Below are 25,820 nucleotides of genomic sequence, written 5' to 3'. Positions count from 1 at the left end.
TTTTTTTTGCCTATAATCTGAATTGTGCAGATTAGATTTGAGCTCAGAGAATAGGATCAGTATAACATATTTTGCCAGATGTTGCATGTGGGGCGTGTTCATTCATTTCACATGATTAATGTCTTCAGGACAGATGAAAAATCTTGCATGTTGGAGAGGAGGCACTAACTACCAGCCAGCCCTTTCTGTTGGTGTGTAATTATTTCTAACGCCCAGAAGATGAGCTTTAATGATGTTGACTGGGTGGACCCCCCTGCTTTGGGACATCCAAACTTGCTGAAGACCCCAGTGGGACCCCAACTGCTCCCTCTTAATCATCCAGACTGTGAAACTTAGCAGTGCCACTGCAGCCAGCTAATGATTGGGCAAATAATCAATCAAGTCTTCTGTTGGCTATTAGCCTGACCAAGTCATTGGACTGAACACAAAAATCCTTCTTAGTGCAGCGATTCTCCTTTAAATGGTGTAAAGGGGATGTCTTACTGAATTAGTTTATAGGCAGCAGCGTAATGTGTTCTTTCACATCACCACATTCTTTTGACTCAATTCACAATCAGTTTTATGGGCCAAGGATGTAGGACAACAAAGGAATCTGCTTCCAGCAGAAGAATGATACTGAAAAAGAATGATACTGTAACGCTATTTTTCGTGTTCATAACAGTTTCTCATATTCTAATAACACATTTCATGAAAATTGTGGTGTATCAAAGCTACTTTCTTCATGCTTGTGTAGAAAATCTTGTCCATCAGTCAAGTGATGTGGAGCTCCCCAGTGCTGCTGGGTAATTTCCAATCAGCAGCGCTCATAATGAGTGATGGATGTGTTGGAACCAGTTTTCGTTGTGAAACGAACACAGGGTCAGTCCCTTTGGTTGCACATGGGGACGCTGCCTCCCCCTCCTGGGGTTCAGCTGTTGCATTACCTCTGAATAAGTTGGTGATTGGACCCAAACCAAGCTGTGCTGAAATGGCACCATCTTAGCCATGATGATTCCATGTCTTCATCAGTTCCGAATTCATGGTCTTGACCTAAGTTGAACCCATCCAGGTTCAAACTGATAGGACCCGCATCCTGTAGCTCACCATGACCTTCAGAGTTTCTGGATGGTGGCCATGATTTTCATCAGTCCCTTTTCCCAGATTGGACATGAACATGAAATGGACATGAATTTAACAAAGGCTCAAATTTGTGACCATCAGATTGGATTATTGTTTCAACTGTAGCTGCTCCCTTTCTCCTGTACCAATCTGACTTAATCAGACCTCTGACCTAATTGCATTTCTCATCATCAAGCAGAAGGACATGAATAACGTAATCTTCTTAAACATCTCTGTCCCAATCAGAAGTGATGATCAGCTCCTATTTAATCTTCTGCTTCTGATACTTCTGCTTATTCGCTCGCCTCCCTCCCTTATTTCTGACCATTTCCAGCCGCAGCTCGACTTTTTCTGCGTGCCTTGAAAGACGACCACTAAAAATACATCGGCCCCTAATCAGCTTAAAGGAGAGTAGAGAATCTTGAGCAGGTGAAGTCGCAGTTGAAACAAGCACCAGTGCCACCGCCGCCCTCTGATCTGCTTGGATCCACGTTTCTTCCCATCTCCCCCGGCGACCCTGGATGGGGTCTCAGACCCCCTCGGCTTGCAGTCCCCGACGCTGGGTCATGCCCCACCTGCCCAACCTCAGCAGCCTTGGCAAGATATGCGGCTCGGGCCGCAGTGAGGAGACCATGGTGGTGGACCGCGTCAAGAGCAAGAACTCTGTGCGCCGCATGTCCATCATTGAGGATGGGAACGTGTCTGAGGTGCTCTACCTCATCCCCAAACAGTCCATGATGGAGCAGCTGCCCTTCATCAACCCCAACGACTATGTCATCTGCGAGAGGATGTCTGGGATGCCCCCCGACCTGCCGCCTGGTAAGGATGGGATCTGTTATCCCCTTCTTGAGTTCCTCTGATGGTTCTTTCTTCCTAGGGAGCTTTTCCTGGGCTTCTTACTGGGCACCACGTCTCATTAATTTCTGTGGCAATGTACAGCTACCGATTGAATTCCAACAAAAACTTGGTGTTTATTCAAGCTCAGAACAATGTGAGACACAAAAAATGCTGCTTGCTTTAAAGGTTTATGTGCAGAAAGAGCAAGCAGGGATAATATAAGTTCAGGAGAAGATGGGCCCTTGGCTGGGGTCACCTTTTGCCTAATTTGTGGTGATGTTCTATGTAGCATGGCTCTAGAGACTGTGATGTCAAAATTCTGGATGTTATTTTTTCCTGATTCCTGTGCTCATATTCAATATTTGTACTGTTGTAATGACAGAACACTGTATATTGGATTCAGGTTGTATGGTTGTATTTATATAGCCTGCAGAATGCTTTTCGCCAGGTGTAGGATGCGCTACACGTGCTCGGTGAGGGAAGACCTCGTCCTGTCTGACCTCGTTTGGCCTGTCAATAATTTGTCTCGGAGCTTGTTAACACAGGAAACAAACATGGAGAGAGGAAGCTACTGGTCTGGAAACTCTGTCTTGCCCGTGATGGATACAGATTCTGCTCACATTGGGGAAATGTTGTCTCCATCTGGCCTCTGAGCCTGAGGATCTAGTGTGTGTGTGTGTGTTTGTGTATGTATATGAGTGATTGTGAGTTGCTGGATATCTCTGATGATGTTACCATGGTTGTCTTTAGGAGCTGACATTTGGATTCTTGTTATTCCAGAATGCAGCATTCTTTTCTATTCATTTTATAGCATGTAAGACTCACTGGCAAAACCCATGTAAATTAAATCAATGTGTTGCTTTCTGTTATAGGTTGCAGTTGTTTTTATCTACATAACTATTATTATTAAAGATTAGTCTCAGGACAATCTACAAATGAATTATTTGGTCTTATGCAACCAATTCTAACATGCCACATATAATGCAAAAATCAGATTATATAATACAGGTCTAAAACATTCTGTTCTGGACTTTCTGTTCTGTAGTTTTAATAATTCCGCATTGTACGAGAGAGGATTTCGCTTATTTACTTCTGGGACCCCCCCCCACCCGTATGAGCCTTAATCCAAATCCACATGCCAGTGGTGCACTAGAGCCCCCATTCAGATCAACATGGTGAAACTGACAGGTTAAACTGTTTTCTGCTCAGATGATGTATATGTATGTATATAGTTGCACATTTTGCTGCATTTGGTCTTTAAACACTCCCAGGGCTGCACAGGATCCATTGTGCTGACAACAGCCGAGCGATCGTGTGACTGAGGTTTATTGGTTAAGAATTTGCTGCGTGTGCCATTTCAATTGTGGAGATATCCGAGGGTGGATGGTCCGGCTATTAAAATGTCTGAGAGAAATGGAGTGTGTGTGACTGTTTATAACACTAGAAAAAGGGAAGGAGGGCAGAGCTTCTCCTTCTTGCTCTGGAATATTTGCTCGGGAATCACAGGCCAGCTATTCAGTTGAGCCAGGGAAGCTGGAGTGGGCTTAGTCTGAAACCAGCAAGTTGAAGCTGTTTACATCAAATGGACAACTGTATATAAGTATATATATGTATTTTATATGTGTTCCAAAATAACTCTGAATGTCAACTGCAGCACAGCTCCTTTGGAACCAAAGTCTGACCACCAAATCCAGGTGCTATGGTTCCTAAGGGCTATCCTCAGCTCAATACTACATCCAGTGTCCCGTGTTCCCGCAGGCACTGTGATTGGTTAAAGGGACGTTCTGTGGCCAGCCAACGGCCTTGCTGAAGCGGAGCAGAATGCGGACGGCATTTGTTTGTTTGTGCTGATTATGTGAGCTCCTGAGGACATTTACAGCAGCAGATGGGACAGGGTTTACACTCTGTGGACCTTTTCCCATTCACTCTTGTCTGCCAGCTGCAAACGTTTCAGAAGTTCCCAACGCTGCTTCTAATCCAGGTCTGGAGGACTGTGTTGGGTGTAAAGGGTCTACTGGCCTTTGACAAACAGCATTTGTAGTATGTCGGTCATGGAGAGACCAACATGCTTTACAACCGGCACCTGCCGTGCAACCCAAAACCCCTGGACACACACACATACACACGTACACAGATTCCAGTTTTAAAGACCCTTCAGCAGGTTCGGACTGCAGCTCACGTGGAAAGATGAGCGAGCAAGATAAAAAGTGGCTGAAATGAGTGAAAACGATTTCAAAACGGCAATAGCATCTCTGCCGCCTTTCTGTTGTCGTTTTCACTCAATTTTGGCCGTAATGACGCTGCTGGGAAATGCCTCAGAGCGACCCCATTCTCTCAGCGCTGGGGCGACGCCCCACCAGGCAAATGAGGACAACCCCCCCACCACAATCACAAAAGCAGTGCTCCCTCTAGTGTAACCGGCATGCTCTGCCGCCACAGCGTAAACTGCATTAGCCTTTTATTGTAGAGGGTAATGTCCCATAATGCACAGTCAGCTGTGGAGGCCGACTTTATTTCAAGCGAAGGAGTCTGGGGTCTGCCTTCTAGTTTTTTCTTTTATTGTGCCAACTTTGGCCCTGGCGTCATTTATCAATTGTGGGTCAGAGACACAATAGACAGATAGACAGACAGACAGACAGAGAGAAAGAAGCTTTTAGGGAAGATTATTGGGGTAGAACAGAGATTTAGGAGATAGAGGGACGAAAGGAGAAGGATAGAGAGAGACACACAAGCACTGGGGGCAATAGGGGGAGAGACATGTAGGGGAAAGAGAGAGAGGAGTGTGAGGTTTAATTAGAGACTTGATCTCAGCCACCCCTCCATCCACATCTCTCCTGTTCCCTCGCTCCATCCCTTTTGGAAGAATGTAAGGTGGTGTGTGTGGCGGGGTGGAGAGGGGTGTGGATTGTAGCTGAGGAATCTGCATTTGTCACATGCAGCAGCTGCAGCCTGGTTATTTCAGTATTGAGAGAGCAAAGTCCACACACACACACACACACACACACAGAAAGGGAGGGTAGCTGGGGGCGGCTGGAGTAAAGAGAGTAAGAGCTACTTCTCATAGACTGGCTGGCTCTCTCTCCCTCTCCCTCTCTTTCTCTCTCATCATCGGTCTCCCTCTTGCTTTGGGCTCCCCTGGAATAATCAGGAAGGCGCTCACACACACACACACACACACACACACACACGCACAGGCGGAGAGAGGCACGTTGAGGCTGCACAGCTCCGCTCTCGTTCCCCCAGTCAGAGCTTCAGCGCAGACACACCGGAGCCTATGGTCATGGTGAAGGAGAAAGGTAGCGAACGCTGGGTTTTTTTACCTGTCAACGCAGAGCTAGCAGACTGTGTGTGTGTGTGTGTGTGTGTGTGTGTGCTACTGTGATGATCATGCTGCCTTGCCTTGAGGAGCACACATGTGTCAGGGTTTGGACTGTTGTAAGCTGTGACAGCCAGTGCTGGTGTGTGTATGTAAATATGTGCTTGTGCATATTCTTTTACATACTAATGAGGTGTCTTATGATCCCAGATGTGTCTTATTGTGTTTCCTCCTGCTGCTTTGCAATGATTTGTTGGTGCTGGTGTGGGCAAGAGACGAAGGGTTTTGGAGGAAACCTAAGTGGGAATGAAGTTGAGACTTCTTATCGGAGCTCCAGTCAATATGCTAATTCACATTCTAATTTACCGCATTTCAATGTGAAATGTAAAACACTGATCATTTACATTTACAGCATTTATCAGACACCCTTATCCAGAGCGACTTACAATCACTCGACTTACAAGACACTCGGGGTTAAGTGTCTTGCTCAGGGACACAATGGTAGTAAGTGGGATTTGAACCTGGGTCTTCTGGTTCATAGGCGAGTGTGATACCCACTAGGCTACTACCACCCTACGATCGATTGATCGATTAAAGTCCAATGTTAGAAGCATAAAAATGGTCCTGATCCTGTATGAAAAGAATAAGAGGAAATTAGATGTTTATGAAGCCTGTAAAAACTTAAATTGAATATGTACATCTCACATCAAGTGAGACAGTCGGCTGTTTTATAATGTCTACATACATGACTCTGTATGAATGCACCAGCCAATATATTTGTTCATTGAAAGTGAAACAGGGCCAGAAATGTATCCTTGAGGCACCCCATAGCTGAACACATGCTACTATAAATGACTAGGCATTATACTGCTCAGCGGGCCCTATGTTATACCTGCGTTACCCAAAGTACCTGCCATCAGGAATGTTGGTGTTCTCCTGAAAGGAAAGTCCTTTCCTGCTCAGACGGGGAATATTGTGTATGACTGCTTAAGAATTGAGTGGCTTTGAATTATTTACTGCATCGGGTGCCACGGTTGCTGTGTTGGTTTGTAGAACAGAATGTCTGTTGAAATGCCCCCTTTTTCAACGGCTTTGCTTGGCTGCAGACAGACGCAGTCACGACGAGTTGATGGGGGGGTGAGAGCTTGCTGAGAGTTGTGCAGAGCCTTGTGTGTGTTGTGCTTAAAAGTAGATCACGGCGTGAGAAAATCTGCGCAGAATCAGGGTGGGGGAGAGAGAAACGCAGTCACAAAAAGTGGGAAGATGAGGTAGCGACAGAGGGAGAGAGCAAGAAAAGGAGAATAGGCTCGATAACGCACTTAGCCCATCACTGTAGCCATGGTAACCGGCAAAAAAGTGATCCGCAGTCAAGGCCTGACGCTGTGTGGCCCACACGAATACCTAACAGCCCTTTGCACTGCACGGAGAAGCTAATGCTATGCTAATGTCGCTTATTCATGCACATACCATCTTACTTCTGTGTTACTTCACAAACACAAGTGCCTATACATGCCCATAAGGACATCACACACAAAACCATTATCTTGTCACACACACACACACGCACACACATACACACACAACCACATGATATCCATCTATGTTGTATAAGCTGCAATTGTTTTCTGTGTGGTACTTTCTGTGTGTGTATGTGTGTAACATCAGACATTTTAAGTTCAAACTTGCATGTACTGTTGAGTGGATGTGGTGTGTGCCACCACGGAAAGCCATGTAAGCGTTAGACCTTTTCAACCTCAGCCACACTCCAGACGTTGTGGACCAGGTCGTCCGAGTCAGATCCGTAGCAACGTGAAACACCACACTGTTATTCTGTATGAAAAAATGTGTTAAAAGACAGCAAGACCCGATGTCAAGGGGCTATCAGTGTATCACCCGTATACAGGCGACATCTTCCTAGTTAAATAGAATTAACAAGCCCATTTCTCACAACTAGAAAGGTCTACTTGATACAAATGTTCTCCATGTCTAATTGAACAACTCTTAAATACAACCCAGATGCAACATCTGTACACTAAAGACAGCTCCAGTGTCAGTAATGTACATGTTAATGAAGTTCTAGGCAGTGCTTGGTTGCTCACTCTTGCTTGTGGTCTATAATTGATGGTCACCATACATTATTCAGTAAGTCAATGGGCTGACCCAGGAAGTGACGGCAGAGGTATGGACTGCAGGCTCCTCCTTTTAATTTCGCATCAGATTGGATTTCAGAGGTTTTGCTGTATTCCTAATATCTCCCTTTTAGAGGTTTCTGACTTCAGATGGGAGCCCAGGGAGCAGTGGTTTGTTAGCCCAATGCTTAAATCCACACTACAGCCACGGTGGCAAAGTAGATAAGCATGCATTATTACATATTGACTGTGCTGACGCAGATGTAAGAATGAGGACAGAGGTTTTGTATCTGTGCTTCCTGAATGAACAGCAGTAATGAGAAACATGGGTATCACACATTCCTGCAGTGGGATGATGTGGAGAATGGAGCTGAATTTGTAACCTATAGAAATTTAAATTGTTATCGACAAATAAAAATCAATGAAAAAAAATTACTTGGGCTGTCAGAATTTACGTGTTAATCGCCGCAATTAATTTGAACATTTTAAAATGAATGAATGGTAGTAACAGAGCTGTGTTTTCTTACTGTAAGCTTACATGTATGCATCACATCAGTGCTTTAGGGTAGGGAGCACAAGAGCGGCAACCAAATGTTTCTTGTAATAAACCTGACTGATTCACCAATGCATTTGTGTTCGCGAGTATTGCATAAACTGCTTTGCAATGTGACGCATTGGACTCACAATTCAAAGTGAATGGCAAGTACCTCTGTTGATGCCTTTAACACGAACATATGAGTTTGTTGACCATCTTTCTCACACCTTTCTCTTTTATAGTTTAAATGATATAGCAAGCTTCAGTCTTTAAAATGAATCATGATTAACAGGGATTTAATATTACACATTTTTAAAATGATTGACAGCCTTATAAAATCACATATTACTGCATAAGGTCTGGATAGTATTAGGTAATATTACCACCTCATTAACACCACTGACCGGCTTATGGGTCTTTGCCTGAGCGTGAAAAGCTTGAGTAGCTGGGAGGCTGTCCCAGGATCCTTTACACACACCGATCACAACTCTGAGCTCTTACGTAATGTAAACCTTTGGTGCACCTTCTTCCAACTGCGCGCTGATCGTGACTGGTGGTGTGAAGTGGGGGCGGGGCCTTGCACATGCTTTAGTGCACTTAGTGGCCTTCAGAGTGCCAGTCTGGTTCCATGTAATGGGATTAACCCTGACAGCTGTCAGTCATTACATAAAGTGTTGCACGTTTTTTATGAGCACTGCATGTATCTCTGCCAAGAGATTTCTGAATTATCTTATTAGTAGTTGTAGTTTTATTTAAAGAAGGGCACCTGCAGAGTCAAACAAAAGCACAACCCTGAAGTTAATGTGGATCCCTGCTGAGACTGGAGCACAGGATCTGTGGTTTTGAGCTCTGTCTGGCATGGTATGTAAAAGGAGTGTGTGTTGTAGCATTTATGTATGTATGTTTTCTATTTAGGGAACGTTTGGGGTCAGTGACTTGTAAGAAGGATCCTCCTCAGTGCCAAAGGCCTGGTGATTAACTCCTTCCTACTTAAAATTATGACACATCTTACCCTCTATCTTTATGGACGCCTTGTTGTCAGGTGATTGATTGAACACCTTGTTAACCTTTCTGTGTGGTCGGCCGATGTTGGAGGGCCAAAGTTCAGGGACAGCGTATACACACTAGTTAATAATAGCTTGTCTAAGGCCCTATTCTATTCTTAAAAACTCCTGACCAACATGCTGACCTGGTGCTATAAGTAAATACTCTTATGCAGTTAATGCATATTCATCCCGACTGTGAACAGAAGCACCTGCTGAGACCAGCATTTGAATCAGATTTATGAACTGAGGTGAAAAAGCAGCCTATTTGAAGAACATGAACAGCTTTATTTTTTCAACTGTGAGCTTAGTTCAAAGCAAGAAAAACAAGAACACTGAACATGAACTAGTCTCTAGTGAAACATTTTCACAAAATTCTATAACGAATTAGAGGCCTTCTGTCCATTCTAACTGTACGCTTACCCTTCCCTGCATAGTCGGCCTCTGCAGGATGGTGCGTGTGAATACCGCACTAATGACCCAATCCCGCACTTTTAAACGACATGGGCCTGCAGCGGTTGAGGGCTGATAATCGCTGATCTAGGCTGAACCCGGGGGATGCTGTCAAGTGTCGATGCCAGCAGAAGATCCCAACCTCCTGGGAGAAATCCTAGAGTCATTTGGGAATGAGAAACACAGACACCCCTCTTGCGCTTGTGTTGTTCAATATGCTAGAACCGCACCAGCATTAATATTCCCTAACTGGTCATGACAGATGCATGACAGTGAATTACAAGTTGCTGACAAGTTAAAAAATCCTACCAAACAGTGTGTATGTGTGTTTACAGACATGGGTTTATTTATCAATAAAATACTTTATATTTAATGTTAATTTGAATTAGGAGTATTGATAAAGCCTGAACACTTGTTTTCTTGCATCATTAATTTGTGTAATATGTTGTTCTGATTCATTATTATTAGTAAAACTATTTATGCATCAAATAAAAACAAACAAACAAAAAACGTCTTTCATATATTACTGTCGTACAGTAATATATGGATTTTAGAAAGAAACTTGATATGGTATATTCAAACCGATATAACTTTTTTTTGATTGCCGTTAATTTTTGGGGTCTGACTGGTGGAAGGCAGGAAGGGAGGCTTTATTCCTATTACACATGGCAACCTTGCCAAAAATCTGGGTGGCCTCCACACTGCTGTTCCTGAAATCCTGGCCATTGTGTGTGTCTGTGTTACAAATGATGCACGATATGGCAGGCAGTGTATTGACAACAAAAGTAAGATAAGATAAGGAGATTGCCAGGCAGTGTGTGTTATTTAAGATTCTTCTGCCATTTCTGGTCTGAAGGACCCTCCTGGCATCTTAAGTGGACGAAGCACTATTGTGCCCCGTGCCTTGGGGAGGGATGGTCCTACACTCTCCACCCAGGAAAATTCTTTCCCTTCTCAATCTCATCGAGGCTAGGCCGAGCAGCCACAGATTAGATTGGAGAAGAACACATAGCTCATCATACAGATAGGATGGTGGTGCTGTCCTACAAGGACAGTTTAAAATATGGGGTAATGGAGTGAGGGATAAAGTGCCTGGTGATAAAAGACTGACTGAGTTAAATGAACCTAAAGTAATTAGCAAAATGAACCCAGAGAATGTTTTGAGTTCAGAGATTCTTTATGCCCAATGTGGCCTGAAGGAGGGGGGGGCTGGCCCACCTAATCACGTGTCTGGTCCACCCATTCATTTATTCAGTTTGTTGTCAGAAATTGTTGCGTGCTATCACAGCTGTGGAACATCTACATGAGTCTCATCTAGCTTTTCATTAAGAATGCATGTGTCACGGCCAGGCACTGCTGGACACCCAGCTGGGGCCAGTTAGGCTGATCACTGGGTCCTGATCACCCCCAGCTTTATAACGTGTATGCAGGCGACATGAGTGGTTCCTGCATTGACGTGTCTCCTGGTTAACGTGTCACAACGTTACTGGTGGTCAGATGGCAAGTCACATGGCAGTGGGTTTTGGAGTGTTTCTTTGTTGTTTTGGCCATCATTCTATTTTCTGTCTTGTTTAATAAATATAATTTCATTTCAATGTCGAGCTTCAGCGCCTCATCAATCCTTCACCCGCACTGCATGACAGCATGCAAATAAAACAGATTTGTGTCATATGAACATCATTGTTCAACATTACCTAATGGAAAACTTAATCGGTGTCTAGATTATATATTAAACATGAAATATGACTTTTATCCAGTACATTCAGTACAATTCATATTTTTAAATGTAATTTGTTGTCGTAAATGCAACAGTTACAGTATGGTTATTTTATCATTTTGGACATTTAATTAAATATTTCCTTCAGGATTTCACAATGTCATGATTGCACAAATTGTTAGCAACAACTGGAATACAACCACAAATTAAGACTTAGAAAGTGAAAGTGCTACATTATGATTAAACAAGGAAATTCCACATAACATCTCTGCTTGTATTTTCTGCACCGTAGCCTCTGTGAAGGGTGTGCAAGTGGGGCCTGCTGTCAAAAAATCATCAGTATTCATCAGCCAAAATTACAAAGATGATCATGTGTAGACCTTTGTTGAGGTACAGCTTTTCCATTGTGATCAGCCGTTTGTATGCAGATGTGTGGAAACTGACAGCAGGTCTAAGCCTGTTATCACACTGGAGGCCTGGTGGCGCTTTCAGCCTTTAGCATTAACCCGAGCGTGAACCCACACACACAGTCCATAGGCCCAGTGATGGTATTCCACACCTCAGCACTTTTCCGTCCTGGAGTGAACAGACTATCTCTGTATTTCTGCCGTCCATACGAAGGCCATAGTTCCACCATCCTCCCAGCCACCCCCACATGTGAGGCCAGTGCAATTATCAAGATTTTACACCTCTCTGTGTGTGTGTCTGCGTGTTTGTAAGAGAGAGAGAAACTGCAGGGCCGACCTGCTCATTAACTGAAGTTATGCAACCAGTACAATGACCTTTCATGACAAACAACAGAGGTTTGTGCCACAGAATGAACACTCATACTTCTGGTTCTCTCTCTTGCCACATCATTCAAAACACACACACACACAAACGAGCCGAATGTGTACTTTCAAGTGTGTTGTTGAACTTTTCAGGCCATCATTAGTGTGTGGGTGATTGTCCACTGCTTCCACATTTTTGATTTATTTACTGTTACCTCACTGTTGCATCGCTGTTCAGTGTGTAGGTGTGTGTCTTTGAAAACAGCTTGTCCATAACATCCACGTTCATTGAATGTGGTTTTACATTTGACCCACCATTACATGTAATGGGTGAAACTTTATACTTCAGGGCCTTAATTACATGCGTCTTTACCAAGTGGAATATCACAAAATCTAATATAGTTACACATAATATTCAAAAGATTCAAGAAAATCAAGATTGGTTTATTGTCAGTACAACAGTATATACAATATACCATGTATTAAAATAATGTTTCACACATACCCCCTTCATAGTGCAATCATACATGTGTAAAATACACACGTATGTTACATGATATGCATGTTACATGTATGCTGGGGCCAGTTGTTCACACAGACAATAAGTGACTGAATTTGTCAGTTGAGTCTGGGATTCAACCCTGGAATTCAATTTTTTGCATGCTCTAGGAGCGCTAGACTAAGAGGGAAAGGAAATGTGCGGGCAAATGAGTGGTTTTAAAACATAATTTGAGAGGCTAGTCTCCATTTCACATCCTCAGCATCCATTTTCACATCTCTCTTGTGATAATTAAAATGCATCACCTGACGACAGTGGCAGTGGTGGCCCAGCGGTTCAGGAAGCGGCTCCGTAATCAGAAGGCTACCGGTTCGAGCTGGACCTGACCTGTGTATGTGTTCTCTCTGCAGTGGCCCATCCTCAAGAAGACCACCACCACCCACCAGAGAAGCTGATAATCCAGTGCTTTAAGTGCGGGGAGCCATGCAAAGGCGAGGTGTTACGTGTGCAGTCCCGCCACTTCCACATCAAGTGCTTTACCTGCAAAGGTGAGCAGCTCCTGTCTCACCACTCCTTCTCCAGGCATTTAAAACAAACCTGTGGTGGACTCAAGCTTCCACTTCTGTGTAAATTCATGAACGGTGCTGTCTTGAGCATATTTTTGATTTGTCTGTTCTTGGCTGCTTTAGAGGTATGGCGTAGATGCACCACATGGTGGACTTCATAGGGCCTCCATAGAAGAGAACCCTACATATGTCTCCACCTTTTGCTCAGAGATGTCTGGGATTATTTGCTTTCCCGCTGGTTCTGTAGAAGTTCGTGAAGTCTACTGAAAATCACATTACTGGACCCAAATTGAATTATCCAGTGCTTGTAGGGTTCCATGCTGTGTGCTGGCGAGTCATTCGGTAAAGGAGAACGCAACCTTCCAGCAGTGGTGAGTTCTGCATTCGCTTGGTCAATTAACCTAGCTGAGCATGGATAATCTTTCTCTTAAGGTCCACAACGTCTTTTATCGCTCCTTATGTACCGATTACACCGAAGGTCACGTTTATTTATTTATATATATTTAAATTCTTGGATTGAAACACTTGGGTGGCGAGGGTTTTCAGGAGAATAAAGCAGCACTCTTACAAATGACATGCACTATGGTATCAAGGCGAGAAAAATCTGCCCATCAGAGAGGCGGACCCTGACGTCCTTGCAGACACTCCTGCCTCTGTGTGACAGCCGAGAGTGGCTGGGATGACATTGATAAGGATATTGGCATCTGGTGTCCAGAGTGCATTAAGTGTAGATGACAATATAGCACCACCCATGCTGGGGTGTGTCCATGTATTTCTGACAGTTGATTATAGTGGGAATAATTTTAGTGTCCATGTTATCAGCAGTTTGAATGTACTGAGTAAAATAAGAGTTATAACAGGTGAAGACACGAGTCTTCTAAAACAATCTGTTCGAAAATAATTTTCCAAATATTGCTGTCAGTTGTTTAACTGATTTCTTCACACATTAATCGCACATTTAGCAATAATTGCACTAAGTCATTGGTCTGTCACTTTGCAGTACTTGTGGCAGAAATCTAAAAAAATGTAGATTTTTTTCATGTGCCTGCCAATCAAATCCATGTAAGCATTTTTCTAAATGCTATGATCTGTACAAACAAATGAACTGTCAAAACTAAGCAATTTGCATTAGACTTGCTGACAAAAGCACATTATTTCAGTTTGCCTCTTTCTTTCTTGGTGTATGCGTTATTCCACCACTTGTGAAGTGCCACTTCACTGATAAGAGTGTGTCACGTTCAGCAGTAGTGCCTGGTGATAAATAATGACATGTTGTAGAGTGCAGGGAGTCACAGGGGAACCCCGCGACTCTAGATCTGCGTTTTAATCAAATGCCAACAGTTGAACAGATCCCCAAATTGAATTAGGCCAAAGGCGATGGACTGCTGAAGATGCTCCAGCCTCTTGTCATATGGTGCTCATGCAGTTCAGCAAACACACACTCATGAAACCTATTTCATATGCAGTGATTAAGGCAGGGTGTGCTCCAGCGACTGTAAATAAAGTTCCGCACAGTACTCTGGTTGCCACTACGGCTCCGGAGGATTAAAGTGAAGAGACTCTTTAGTAATTAAACACCTCCTGTCCCACTTACACCAGGCCACAGAATTAACCATTCAGGGTAGCAACTTTAGCAGAAGTGCAGTGGATGTTAGGAAAGAAACGATTTCACCGCCGATCCAGGCTCCCAGAATTCCCATAGAGTCGTGAGTGGCCGGCAGGTTAGCATTAAGTGACGGCACTGGCTTTTTATAGCCACTGGTATTAATAGACGCAACAAGGTTTAAGCTACGCGCTTGTGAATTCGGCCCTGGTTTGGGAAGGGTGTGGGTGGTTGGTGTGGGTCGGGGCGGGTGAATACTTAATCCTGAGTGAGGATTTCTTGGAAAGTGGGATGTTTGAGTTTACATAAGATATAATAATTGTTACAGGAATTGTCTGGATCAGGGCCTGGGTCAGGGTGCGATGGATACAGTTAAGGTGTGGCTGCCTGATCTGAGTACAGCGCCGCTCCAAGCAGGAGTTTCTCACTGCGTGGCGTGGCACTCGGCGGCCTTGTTCTTGGGAACATGGTCAAAGTTGGATTTTGTTGAAGAAAACATTGAATGAGAAAGTGTGTCCAAACTTTTGGCCTGTACTGTATATACAACTGTTACAAGGTGAACACTGACATTTTCATGTGACAATGTAGAAAATGTATGGGATGCATCAATATTGAGGCATTGTAATTGAATCATAATTGAATCAAATCAATGATTTCAACACCTTTAGTGTTGAAGGTGGACGTGTTGAGAGGCAGAGGGTGGGGGTTTGGAAAACATGATGGTCAGAGGTGTGCTTGGAGAATGCTGGATTGAGCTTCGGTGGGATTTGTTTGGTGATATGCCATGTTCAGAGCTCTGCTAAGTACGCATGGTGTGTGCTGGGTGGGGTTTTGGTATGTTGGGGTGTGACTGATTATAATGTGGTAGAGATGAGATGTCCATGGGTGTGGTCAGTAAAGGTGTGTTAGAAGTGCTGTGTGAGAGATGTGGTGGGTGGAGGTGTGGAAGAGATGTGCTGAGTGGAGGTGTGACTGATGATAATGTGGTAGGGATGTGATGTTCAGGAGTGTAGTGAGGAACCCTTACCTTATAGGACCCAGGAACTCGCAGACAGGAGTTAGTGCAGCTTCTTGTAATGGAAAGAGTGTGAAGACTTTTCATATTCATCTCCTCCTTCCACTCTCTCCATTCCTACCATCTTCTCTGGTCTCTCCATCCTTCCATTCACCTCCCTGCTCCCCCCTCCCTCTCTCCATTCCTGTTGTGTCAGTCAGTGCTGTTGTAGGTATTTTTGGCTCTGTCTTAAAGAGAGCTGAAAGAGCCAGAAATAGATCAGCTGCACGCTCACACACACACACACACACACACACACACACACACACACACACACACACACACACACACACTCAGCACTCTCAAACCATTATTGAATGTCCAATAAGTAAATGTGTGTCACATGTGGAATAAAGAGAAATCAAGTGCTGAGGATGTAAATCCACCATCTGACGTTTCGCTGCCAAGCCCCCTCAGTTTCAACTGTCTGGAGGCAAGTTTCTACAGCCTTGGTAAACAAAATTCTGCCAGTCAGAGCCCTCCGCTCAGAGGAAAATGTCTAATTGAATGCTAACTGCATCTATGACAAAGGGACAAGTCTTGTTGAGGGTGACTGCCACTACAGATTCTAGCAGTAGATGACTAGTTTAAAGTCTGTCATTGTCATAGAGTTGGAATATCACGGCTGACATTTCAAGGCTCTATGAGCAGCAAAAATCAGCTGGAGCTGTGCCCAAAATTTCTGGAAAGTATGTTTTTTCAAACATGAAAAAAAAGAAAAATTAATATTTATTTCATTTTACACGTACATTTTTATAATTGACAGCAACTATACATCTGCTGGATTTATTACTATATGCCTTTTGAATATTGATGAAAAGCCTCCAAGAATGAGACCATAACCAGTGTACCACTTGTACCAGTGTATGTTAAAGAGGGCAAGACTGACTGGAACAACTTTATATTGAGCAATTTTTCATGCTAGTTTGACACAATTTATAAAAGCAGCTGTTAATCAGGGCTGGAGAATCAGAACAGTCATTTAACCTGTGCCCAATATGTCCAGGGCCCAGTAATATTCTTTTAGTTTGTTTAAGCATCTCGTTGGATGCCTATAGGCTCTCAAAACACAGTCATTTCATTTGACTGTTCATTGTATGGTCTGATTTAAAAAGAAAATTCCCTTTGACTTTAACAACACATTTCACAAAGAAAGTAGAATTTATTCTAATGCAAAAAAGAAACAAAACAAACCCCACCGATACAGTAAACGTATGGTTGCCATCAAGTCCATGTCAGTACCACTTTAATCTACTTCTGCTCTTCTGCTTGGCTGATCAGATCAGTTTTGCTCTGATTTGGTGTTGCTCATTAAACAGTGGTTTCATGTTCACAGTAGTGACATTTCAGGACTAGAAGAGACTGACCAAACAGAACACAGTTAAAAAGACAAACATATAATCTTTTATTATTTTAACTTTAAACATGTTTTATGTTTTACACAACATCGAAAATATGCATAAAGTTTTAAAAACATATATTATTAGCGTATATCTAGTAGATGTGGTGCTATGCGTCAGTAACATTTTTGCTGCGTGCTGCCAGCACCTTCCTCCAATCACCTGGAAGGGGTAGGGGTCATGACCTCGAGCACCAGGCCACTTAATTTGCTCGTGTCAGTGATCTGGATGAGAGACGTTATAATGGAGGGGAACTGCTGTGAGCAGATATTGGTAAGTATTAAGTATTTTCAAACATTCAGACTTGATTTGATTGTTGTATTGGATGTTAATTGCTTGTCATTTGATTTAAATGTGCTATTACTATTACATTACATTATTTATGATGAATCATGTTATTCATATTTTAATGGACAAAAATTCTGCAGCAGATCTTTAATGAAAGGGTGAAGGCTCTCAAAGACTGGCTGAAGAACACAAATGTCAGACTTACCAAAGTTAATTGCCAGTCAAAATATGGACCCTCCGCCAGGTAAGTTGCACTTCATGTAGCGAGATTAGTTATTTTTTAAATGTATTACATGAATGACTTAAAGTAAAGCATTATACATAGGTGACAACACAGGCATCAGACAATGGTCACATGATTTCACCAAGATATCTTTATTTAAAGCCCTGGACTGGAAATCTCCCAATACATCATCGACATTTGTACACGACAACAGTACACTCCCAATACACATTGTGAACAGATTAGCATCTTTACTGGTGTGTTAAACTTCAGCATCAGAGCAAGGAGGACATAAATCCTCACCGGGTGACAGGATTAATGCAGGCATGACTGGAAACATTCAGGATACACTGGTTCTCACAGACAGGAAAACCAGGCACACGATAGACACATAAACTTCTGGAAAACCTTGCCCGGAGTGCCAGGAACCGTTCGGGTCATGACAAAACTGTAAAGGAGGCCTGCACCATTATAATTATTACTGCACCTTTGATATATGGAGATTGCCACGTCCGCGAGCTGAAGGCAGGACATTCTGGGAAACAATGATTTATTAAACAATAAAGGAAAAATGGCACAAGGGCCAAAAACAGGGGAAATAAAAGGGAGAACTTAAACAAAATCTGCATGCGTGTGGAGATTGCCAGAACCGAATGCTGAACACATAGGTTGCACGGTCCACAAAAATGTCGCAGCCGACGAGGGGCTGCTCCACAGCGCCTTTTAACCGCCCTGCCAATATGTGCCAGGTGTGTCTCCAGGTGCAGCCCATCCTGACACAGATAGTTCAGTTTCAAAATTCACAATATATATATATTTTTTGCTCTTGCCTAATTATAGTAGGCACAAGAGCCCATACTTTTGCATATCATGGTGGGGTTACTTATTCACTCATGTAATCCTGGACTGGTCCTTCTGTACCTTTGCACAGGCTGGACTACACCACCACCATGACCAGGCTGTGAGGTGTTCATCAGTGATATTCCATGCAACTTATGTGAGGACTACTTTTGATCCCAAGCTTCCAGCCACCTTTATGAATTCCGCCTCATGACGAATTTCAGCGGACAGAGCCGTGATGGCGCCATGATCGCCGGCTGCATTGTTTCCGCCTGCCTAGAGGGACTCTAGCAGCACAGATAAAGGCCAGCTGTTGCCAGGAGACATTCGCTTCTGCGGGGGGAGCTCTTGGATATTCTGAGTAGCCTGTCTGATGGGGTGCAGGTGGTCACTATCAGATCGATGCAAGTTGGAACCATGGAAGACAAGAAGACCTCTGCTCTTGTGTGAAATCTGTGAACTTTATGTGGCTGAATTTGTAACCTTGATTTAACAGTGAGTGTATGTCTGGGTACTTTTGTTGATTTACCCGTGAGATGGTCATGCCAAAGGAGGAGCCAGTGACACACATGCACAGTCAGATGGCTCAGTGTGTTCTATTGCAAAAAACAAGCACTTGAACAACAGAAGATGAACAGAACCCAAGTTCTGTTTTTTTTTTGTCCAGCCACACAGATTTTTTACGGTGTTCCATAGCCATCACATAGGAGTCATGTATTCCACAAAAAATCCAGGAGGTCCAACAGTGAGAGATGAGGATGATGGCATGGGTTTCTGTGTCAATGAACAGTATAAACTGCAGAAACGTGATGCGGAAATCAACTGAGGTTTTAAGATTGCTGATTTCACAAAGTATACCAGAGTCAGAGTTCAGATGTTTATAGTGATTTAAAATCACCTTAAACAGAAATTCATGACATCAACTGTTGTAGACCAGATACCAGATCAGCGCATCTACTCTGAAGGCACCTATGAACACATAGTGGGTGGCTATCTCAAGGGCACCAGACATACACATCAGAGAAAGAGAGTCGGGAAGCACCATCATGCAACACTTGATGAGGGTAGAGGGTAGACTTCTCAGAAGGTCAAAGGTCACAGCACTTTGAGCAAATTCTAGGCTGCCATACTGCTTTTTCCACCCTGCAGCCAGGAAGTGATGGTATTCCGCCTTTGTTTCTATACTACACAATAGTGATTGTGATTGGAGTGAGCTTTGGAGCTGTGTGGGGTTTGATGCTCTTGCTTTACTTCAGTAAATGACAGGATGTTTCAGTGAAAGGAGCTCAGTGAAAGGGTCAGGTGAATTGTAGGAAACTCTGGAGTGGTTGCCTCATCGCGCCTGCGTATTTCAAGGCATATCAGCAGGAAGTTCGTGCCCAGTGGCTTCCTGTTTAGGTACTGGTGAACCAAATCGGGACCTTCTGAAAATGTTTTAAAGACCTGGCATTTCACAAGTTTACACAGTATCCTCCTCCTTTCTCCTTTTTATTTAGATTTAGATAATTGCACTATGTATGTGTAATTGTGTAAAACCAGTCATTAAACATGGGTAAAGTCAGTGCAGTTGCCCAGTGCTATAAGTAGCCCCCTTGTTTGCGCCTTCCTGTGTGTGTTGGGACGTGTTGTGTTGTGTTGGGCGTGTGCACAAGGGTTCACTGAACATTCTGGGATGTGTGTACAGAGTTAAAATTCTTGGAGATAGGCTCAACATTCCTGGATTAAAATAGTGGAGTGGGGTGTCTGGCAGCTGTCAGAGACCCCTGCGTCCCTCCCTCTGTCGCCCTTGATATGGACCCTGACCCTTCAAACCAGTTGCCGCCGCTAACAGGGCGTCTGGCTCCGTTGCCGAATATAACCCGCTACATGAAATCCGAGTGTCCGGCTCTATTCAGCACCCGGAAACGGTGGACGGTGCAGCTGTCTGCCATCGGCAGCCATGTTTCCATTTATGCTCACAATTGTGCTATTAATCAGCCTGCTTGCTCATTAGCCTCACACTTGTCTGCTTCAATTATGTGCACTTCACATAATGGTTAAAAGCAGAGGACACATTTTGTTGTGTCACTGTGTGCTGTGCTGCAGTGTTTCACAATCACTTCACTTTCACTTTTCATTTTTCACATTTTGATGTGCGTACCATGCTGCAGTGTTTCACAAAGTGTTATCAAACTTAAATTAGTAAGCAATTTATATTTGTTCATTTCAATTGTTTATGTAATTTTGTTACAAAATGTGGAGTGGAAAAATCTCAGTGGAATTTGGTGGCATTAAAATGGCTGAACAGCTCCTTCTCATTCATTCAACTCTTCCACCCCCCTCTTCCAGATTTTCTGAAGGCAGGGATGAGCAGTAGGGAGCAGGGGGAACAGTGTAGAAATTATAGTATGCGTCACTCAGAGTTTATGTAAACGTGGCCCACAATGCACTGCTCCACCTGTGTCGAGCCTGTCACTGATCTGTGCCTCAGCAGGTCATCATGGCAACGCATGCTGGGTCTATGATTCATCTGCAGTATCATGGGGTCAGGACAGAGAAGAGGGCTGGGTGTCATCTAGAGGTTAAACACCAACACTCAGTAAAGTGTGTTCACAAAGGCACATCTATGACTTTTTTTAATTAAATGTTATGTAGATGCATGTTGTGACCGTCTTTCTGACACATTCATTCAAGGATTGCTTCAACAGCATCAGAGTTCCAGGTCCAGTACCAACTCCCTCGCCTCACCGCCACTCGCCTTCAATAACCGCCTAATCCACACTAATCCACACATCGAACCCTGGGCAAGGGGCCATCCCACCACAGTTTATCTTGTATCAAGGGTTTGTTTTTGAGGGCCTACGAACCTGGTCCTGGTTGTGTGTGCCGCGTTCTGTTCTGTTATACGTCCTGTTCTACCTGCCAATACTGATCAAGAACAGACAAGCAGCTGAGGGGGAACCAGTCTGATGCATTGATGTAATCACTGTGCTCCTTCAAAGTTGAAGTCAACAGAGGTCACAGGGAATGTGCTGTGCTGTGCTTGTCATTGTGCCTACACACACACACACACACACACACACACACACACACACACACACACACACACACACACACACACACACACACACAAACAAGCTCATGGTTCATGCATCATCATTAAAAGCTGTTTATTTTAATCTTGCAAGCTTGTACATTATGTCTGTATCTATATATCACACACACACCCTTAGTCTATATTTAGGTTGTGCCTATTACTTATTACTGACTTTAATCACACTTATAACACAAACACACTCACACGTGTACCGTTATTAGGGAGTATATGTGTGTTTGTGAGACACAGTGAAAAATCAAATAACTGTCCCAGTTATTTACTGCAGAAGAGGCTGTATAGTCACTGTGGTGATGCTGGTTCTCATGATTGTGGTGAATGATGAATTCAGGTACAGCTCTCATGTTCTCATATTAATTCGCCCGCTGCAGCATTTGAGGCTGGGACAGGAATGAACGTGGGTGGGTCTCTGCTGAGCGGCACGGCGAGGGAAAGTGACGAAATAATGTTTGTCATCAGATCCTGTGGCGGACACAGATCGAATAATTAAACAGAAAGCACCCCATCCTCCACCCCATCTCACCAGCACAGCTCACATCACATCACAGAGTCTGAATTTACACACACATGTAGAGATTAATACACACTTACACACTCCCAAGGTGACCTTAACACACAAGTTACACACACACGTACACAGAATCAGCACTAATCCCAGGTTTTACTGAAGGCCTTGCTGGGCCAACGGAGTAAAATATTAATGTGTGCATCAGCAGGAGGTGCTAACGGAGGGAGAGAGGAGGATTTTGTTCTCATGCTCACTCCATTCCCCTGCCATGGATTTAACTGTACAGTTAAAATATAGAGTCGTACACACTGCGCGTGTCTGTAAAACCCCTTCGCACTACCAAGCTGGCAGTATTCTAACTCACTGAATGCTGGTGAAGAGCGTATTCCAAAACAGCAGTGACAGGCTGTCCTCGCTGCCTAAACGCACGTCGGCTGTTACGTTCTAATCTGCTAGCAAGGCTTCTACATCCCACCTGCCAGAAGCAATGTAAGGAGGTCATCCTGGAACCTAGTTATAATGCTCTTTTTAGCACATGTAGGATCGGCAGGATCTCCACACATATATAGATCCTGTGTGAGTAAAGTTGTAGTTTGAGGAGATGGTTAAGACCTTAATTTAATGTCATCACATGTCTCTGTGAAGAGACTGTTCCCTCCGTGCGGGCCACTCTGCAGCGTGTGTTGTGTGTGACATTGTCCCCTTCACTCTGCGGTGTGACACATCTCTAATGGCTCTGACATTTTCCCAGCTGTCACCCCAGGCTGCAGTGAAGGTTAAACAAATGCCAGACACAGGGATGGCACAGTCTCCCCAGTCCACCACCTGCTTACGCAATCGTCTCTGCCTGCATCGCTGGCAGCCGCCGTCACCATGGACACCTGCTTGTCACATTTGTCTGTCGCCACGGTGATCTTGCTGTACAGAGATGTAAGAACAATGATGGTTGGGTCTGGTGGTTCTCGTCTGCCTTTTTAGAAATTTGCCTGCTTTTGATTATCAATCATTTATTTTCCTGTTTTATTTTCTTGTTGCTTAGTGTTACATTCTGTTCGTTCATTAAATTTATTTCATATTTCGGACATGTTTCATGCAGTTATATATGTCCCTTTGTGTACACACACACACACACACACACACACACACACACACACACACACACATATACATACAGTACTGGCCAAAAGTTTGGACACACCTTCTCATTGACCATTCATGACCCTTTACGTTGGTAGATTCTCACTTAAGATTCTCAAAACTATGAATGAACACATGTGGAGTTATGTACTTAACAAAAAAATGTGAAATAACTGAAAACTTTTTATATTCTAGTGTCTTCAAAATAGCCGCCCTTTGCTCTGATTACTGCTTTGCACACTCTTGGCATTCTCTCGATGAGCTTCAAGAGGTCGTCACCTGAAATGGTTTTCCAACAGTCTTGAAGGAGTTCCCAGAGGTGTTTAGCACTTGTTGGCCCCTTTGCCTTCACTCTGCGGTCCAGCTCACCCCAAACCATCTCGAGTACATAACTCCACATGTGTTCATTGATGCATTCAGTGAGAATCTACCAATGTAAATGGTCATGAAAATACATTGAATGAGAAGGTGTATACAATACTTTATATAATACACAGACATGCATAAGTGTACACAAAGTGATGACAGGTTGATTAAGGTTAATTTCAATAAATGTCTGAATAAGATATGTATAAAATTATCCAATCAATCAAATATTTTTCTTAAGGTAAAGGAGCATTACAGGCAGGATACTCTTTCACCTGTTTTGGACCCTGAGATGCTGGTAGCAGGCAGTGGCCAGAGTAACTGTGATCAGATCATTGTTCTTGATCTCCTATCAGTATTATTGGCGGCGGCTCTCTGCCTGCTATGAATGAGCTTATCCACAAAAACATTGAGTGGGAACCGCAACAAATCCTCCTACCCTCTTCAACCAGATCAACATGCTTAGCCCTCTACTGCGCTGCTACCTGTGATTAGTGGAAGGGCATTGCTCTGCGTAAGAGCATTAGATAAATGAATAAGAGCCATATGCATGGAGCTAATAAGTCTTAGTGCAGGGGCCACATCCACCAAGGTCATATAAAGCTCATGAGCTGCTCACAAATAGAAGCATATATGCAAAAAAACACATGCTCTCATATAAAACAATAAAATAAATATCACATTTAGAACATGAACTGTACTTGACTTGTACTGTCCTTGTATTTACATGAACAGATTTCTGCTTCATATTATAGATAGGGAAAAAATAGAAATAAACTAAAATAAACTCAGCATGGAGCAACGTAAAAAAACTACATCAGGCTATAATAAACAGGTGGAAAAGAGGGTGATATGATTTGTGATGTGAGGCTTATATTTGATTGTTGCTGTATTTGCGTCACCAGAACGCATTCTGCTTCCTGCTGAGCAGCGATCCTGCACCTGAAGTTCATTTCTGGGCTCAAATGTGCAGGCCGTCTTGCATTTTTTTCTATTCAGACTCAGTTGAGACATTCAGCGGGGTGTGTCCCTCATGACTTCACAGTTGGCTGTCGCGCTTCCCCTCAGTGCAGCAGAACGGCGGGATGTGTCTAAAGGCCCAGGGTGGGGTGGGCGATGAAGTGTGTGTGGTCAGGGTTTGGTGTCAGGTGTCCCCTAAACAAGCTGTGAGATATTCTCATCCTGGGTGCCAAAGATCTGTCAGGACATGGCTCTGCACCCATGTAACCCCCAAACAACACACACACACACACACACACACACACACACACACACACACACAAACCCAAACACTCTTTACCTTCAGGGACTTAGGGACTCACTCAGACAGACCGGAGGGGATAAAGGAAATGATGTCTCTCTCTCAGGAAATATCTATCAGAACAGCGTGTGTCTCTGCCACCGTATGGGGTGTGTTTTTTGGCAGAGCAGGAGCTCAAGGAGTGTAGGAGGCACTAGCAGTTTGACCTTTTGCCCGCTGGCAGTCGGTCAGGGTTCCAGCACTGTGGGACATGAGCTCTCTCACTCATACACACTCACACACACTCACAGTGTGAGTGTGTGTGTGTCTGCTGACTGGCTGGTCTAGTGAACTCGAGACAATAAACCAACATCTGCCTCAGGAACAATGGTCAGACAGAGTGAAAAAAGCAAAGGTAATTGGCATTATGACCCACTCATCCCATTTTGTTGATGTGCAATTATTTCCCAGGAGATGGCTCCATCTTTAATGATGCTTTATAAACAAAGAATGTAGTCATGATTGACAGGTCTCTCATACATTATGTCTTTCTGGACGATTTAAAAACCCTAATAACCCTTGTACAAAGGATGTGTCAGTAGACATATACCAACACCCTTATCAGCGGTTTAATTCAATACATTGAACACCATTATCCATAGTGTTTTACAATCAGCAGTTACAGGGACAGTCCCCCTGAAGTGTCTTGCTCAGGGACACAATGACAGTAAGTGGCGTTTGAGCCTGACTTTGTGATCTTCTGGTGCATGAGCAGGTGTGTTAATCACTAGGCTACTACCACCCCGGGCCTGAGAGGTGAGCTTGTGAATGAGGCACTCCCCATAAGAACCTCTTATATAATAAAATATTTATGTGTGTGCGCGTGTTTGTGTTTGTGAAGTGTGTGGCTGCGATCTGGCACAGGGCGGCTTCTTCATGAAGAACGGGGAGTATCTGTGCGCTCTGGACTACCAGCGGCTCCACGGCACTCGATGCAACGGCTGTGGTGACTTTGTGGAGGGTGAGGTGGTGACGGCTCTGGGCAAGACCTACCACCCCACCTGCTTCGTCTGCACCATCTGCAAGTGAGAGCTTCTTCTAGTC

General features: G+C 43.8%; 1 protein-coding gene and 1 long non-coding RNA gene across 47 annotated transcripts in view; both read left to right on the top strand.

Annotated features, from left to right (window-relative positions):
* Window positions 1-25,820, top strand: part of ablim1b (actin binding LIM protein 1b) — a 56,588-nt gene that overhangs the window by 8,708 nt on the left and 22,060 nt on the right. For 13 of the 46 annotated variants that reach the window (XM_028989813.1, XM_028989828.1, XM_028989805.1 and 10 more), the window contains exons 1-3: window positions 1,534-1,917; window positions 12,808-12,945; window positions 25,618-25,801. In XM_028989813.1, the coding sequence (XP_028845646.1) occupies window positions 1,620-1,917; window positions 12,808-12,945; window positions 25,618-25,801 (620 nt within the window). In that variant the 5' untranslated portion in view covers window positions 1,534-1,619. Of the gene's footprint in view, window positions 1-1,527; window positions 1,918-4,957; window positions 5,232-12,807; window positions 12,946-25,617; window positions 25,802-25,820 lie in introns of those variants that run through there. The other 33 variants (XM_028989833.1, XM_028989826.1, XM_028989822.1 and 30 more) reach the window with 13 other exon arrangements.
* Window positions 18,833-23,055, top strand: LOC114796024 (uncharacterized). Its single transcript, XR_003750587.1, has 2 exons — window positions 18,833-20,954; window positions 21,045-23,055. It is a non-coding gene; the product is annotated as an uncharacterized LOC114796024 (long non-coding RNA).

Source organism: Denticeps clupeoides, chromosome 8 (genome assembly GCF_900700375.1).
Source record: "Denticeps clupeoides chromosome 8, fDenClu1.1, whole genome shotgun sequence".
Taxonomy (NCBI): domain Eukaryota; kingdom Metazoa; phylum Chordata; class Actinopteri; order Clupeiformes; family Denticipitidae; genus Denticeps; species Denticeps clupeoides.
Note: the sequence above shows the minus strand (reverse complement) of the source record. Positions and strands in the feature narration are given on the sequence as shown.